General features: G+C 32.7%; 1 protein-coding gene across 1 annotated transcript; it reads left to right on the top strand.

Annotated features, from left to right (window-relative positions):
- The first annotated feature begins 2,007 nt into the window (after positions 1-2,007).
- LOC143595613 (PLAT domain-containing protein 3-like) lies at positions 2,008-2,904 on the top strand. The gene is made up of 2 exons (XM_077074583.1): positions 2,008-2,243; positions 2,333-2,904. The coding sequence occupies exons 1-2, from the start codon at positions 2,166-2,168 to the stop codon at positions 2,825-2,827; spliced, it is 573 nt and encodes a 190-aa protein (XP_076930698.1). The 5' UTR covers positions 2,008-2,165; the 3' UTR covers positions 2,828-2,904.
- Positions 2,905-3,309: the final 405 nt, after the last annotated feature.

Raw genomic sequence — 3,309 nt, 5'->3', positions numbered from 1 at the left:
AACACATTGATATACAAAAAACACAATGATTTATTTTTTCTTCAACATTTTGTTGTTTTTTTGAATGGGAAATACGGGAGAAACAAATTGTTTTCTTTATCTTTTTTATAAATTTTGAGTTATGATTTGTTTATTAATTTTTTTTAAGAGTTTTTTTTGTTATCACAATTCTTTTTCATTTTTTTCTCATTTATAGAATATAATAATCTGACGCTAAATTTGTTTGATAAATAGTAATATAGTATTCTAGTTTCCTTAATGTTTTTATTTTCTTCAGAAATGCCAATTTCATGTATTAATAGTTGCTGTCTTTTGTAATACGCTAATTTAAAATTTTGCAGCTGCTTTAAAATACCAACTACGAGTCTACGACAGTACGAAATATTTGAGTTTTTGTTTGCTTGGGCTTTTGTCATTTGTTGGTTTGGGACTTTAGGCCCAATATTCTTGTTATGGTCATAGTGTACTTATTAAAAGTACTGGCGGCCTGGCGCTGTGGGCCTGTCTTTGCATTTACTTTTTGCATGTTGAACTAGAAATTCTATTTTTCTTCATTACGATTTACGAGTAACTATTAACTTTTCTTTTTAATGGTTTTAATGCAAATGGTTGTTGGGGACTTCGAAATGCTTACCACCAGCATTCAGCGCATCTTACACGAGTTCGAATCCTAGAACAGTGGTGTTCTCCCATATTAGTGGCATACACTTGTTGGAATTGAACCGAAAACCCCTAGGAGGTTCCTGCATAATTCTTGCAACATGCGTGGTTCGAATCCAATACATCCCCATTGCCTCAAACTTAACCCAACTAACATTTGCCAATTGAGCAAAGGATTCCCCAATATTTGCTTTCAATGTTTTCACGTCCCATGATCTCTTAACATTACACCACTGAATTCTCAATCCTTTACTTGCTATGCAGTGATAGTAATGCTTCACTCATTTATGATAAATTATATTGTTACTTTTAAAAGTTAAAAGGATGTAATAGAGTCCATTTTAGAAAAATAGTTGAGCTCTATATTTTCTTTATCGTTGGGAAAAAAGATGGGCTACAGCCTACATGCCCCCAAATGATTCCTTAATTTTTAAAAGCTTATATTGTCTGGTTTAGTTAACAAATGAGGCTATATTTATGTCATATATTATTATAGACTACTCACAACAATAATATGGCTTTAATATGACTATTTGTTTAGTTTTTAATTATTTTCTGCATATGATATCGGTGAACTTATAATGCAAGACAACAAGAAGAAACGACTAAACTTGTCAACATGACTTACTTTGGCAAATATTAGAACGTTGAGATCTATATGTTACCGCATTGTTCTTTACATGTTTACAAATGAAGAGTTTATGTTTTTTTTAAAAAAAACCAATTTCTATGAAGTTTAAAAAAAAAAGTTTTAAAATAGAACCTTAATAATAAAACCAATTTCTATGAAATTTGTAGTAGTACGGATGAAAATAATATATGTGTCGGGTTTCATTACATGGTAGTCTAAACGAGGTTGACCGGTTGTGGCCATAATGCGATGCATGTCCCAGAAATATGTAGGATTTTTTTTATAATTCAAAGAATAAACTTGAGAATATCCCAATCTTACCTAATTATGCACCGTAGCATTATTCTATTTCTAAATACTAAAATACACACACATATATACACACACTGAATGAATTATTTAATGAGAATACTTATGTGCCATAACTTTATTATATATATAAAAGAGTGTTACGCATATATTTTTTAGAAATATGTAATTTTGAAATGTATGTTTTTCGTTTTTTAGAAATAAGTAAAAATTTAACTACCGACTATTCCGTACTTTCCAAAAACTAACACAAATCAAACATACATTTCGAATCACATAGTTTTTTTTTTTATACAATAGTTACATGATAGTCATTTTTAAGTCAAACTTGAGTATCAACCATACGTTCTTCACCATCATATTTATACTAATTAAAGTGGACCACGAGGACCAAACAACAGGCTACACATGTCAATCTTGAACCTACTACAAATTTAATGTCACTCATCTAGAAAATATATATAGTCCCCTACCAAACCCCTTTAACCAAACCATGGTTTATAAAACATATACTAATAATACAAACAAACCTATCACATAAAGTAAAACTCATCAAGACCAAAACATGGGAGGATCTAGGATCAACCATCTATTCATCATCACAATATTCATCCTCATCTCTGCAACCTCCGTCTGCCGATCGGTAAGCATACTCAACCCGAACCAATTAACACATCGATTAGTTAATCGTTACATACCTAAGTACCTAACCATTTAATTAAATCATTGTAGGATGATGCGGATTGCGTGTACACCGCATACATACGAACCGGTTCAATATGGAAAGGCGGGACCGACTCAATAATATCCCTCACGTTGTACGATGCAAACGGCTACGGTATACAAATCAACGACATCAAGGCATGGGGCGGTTTGATGGGGCCGGATTATGATTATTTTGAGAGGAAAAATTTGGACATATTTAGTGGTCGTGGCCCGTGTCTGACTGCCCCCCCTTGCGAGATGAACTTGACCTCGGACGGGAGTGGGTCAGGTCACGGGTGGTATTGTAACTATGTGGAGGTGACCTCAACCGGGGTTCATATGCCGTGTTCGCAACAAGAGTTTGAGGTGGAGCAATGGCTGGCGACCGATACGTCGCCGTATGAACTTACGGCGATCAGAAACTATTGTGATCAGTCTACTTCGACTCGTCGGAGAGTTGGTCGGCACGTTATTCTTGAGTCCAAGTTGAATTCTTCAACTTCGGTTCGTGTGGCAAAATGATTGGGCTTTTGTGACATGATCACAATTATTTCATTATTATGTGTGGGGTTGTTATGTTCTATGCCACTAGTTTATTAGTAAAAATAAAAATGAAAATAAAGAGAATATTAATAAAAAAATATTGTTAGTTTACTTTCCTATATGTTGAGATGAGGAATTTGTGTACCTTTAATTAGTGATTGGCATTTTATCAAGTTTTATAAAATTTAGCTTAGTTTGTGTTACACTACGTACCAAAAATATTAACTAATAATATTTGTGTATAAAACTTGATAGATTAAAATAGTTCATTTATAACCAAATGTTTATTCATGCATACAAACACAGTATATAATATTATACTATGCTATATATAAAAAACGAGCTAAACGGTACCATACATTTTGAAATGCTTTTCTTTTAACCAAATGAGTTTGATTTTGTACATCATTGGTCCCTGTACAATAGGTAAAAGTAAAAGACACTAAAACCATAAATATAAA

This window comes from Bidens hawaiensis, unplaced genomic scaffold (assembly GCF_021521415.1).
Source record: "Bidens hawaiensis isolate Kalapana, Puna unplaced genomic scaffold, B.hawaiensis_p1.1 tig00045385_1, whole genome shotgun sequence".
Lineage (NCBI taxonomy): Eukaryota > Viridiplantae > Streptophyta > Magnoliopsida > Asterales > Asteraceae > Bidens > Bidens hawaiensis.
This window is presented reverse-complemented; position numbering and strand designations above follow the sequence as displayed.

Bases quoted from the DNA above. Each gene is read 5' to 3' on its own strand.
- LOC143595613 (XM_077074583.1), top strand. From the start codon at position 2,166: ATGGGAGGATCTAGGATCAACCATCTATTCATCATCACAATATTCATC. The intron at 2,244-2,332 runs GTAAGCATACTC...AAATCATTGTAG, and splicing joins CAACCTCCGTCTGCCGATCG to GATGATGCGGATTGCGTGTA.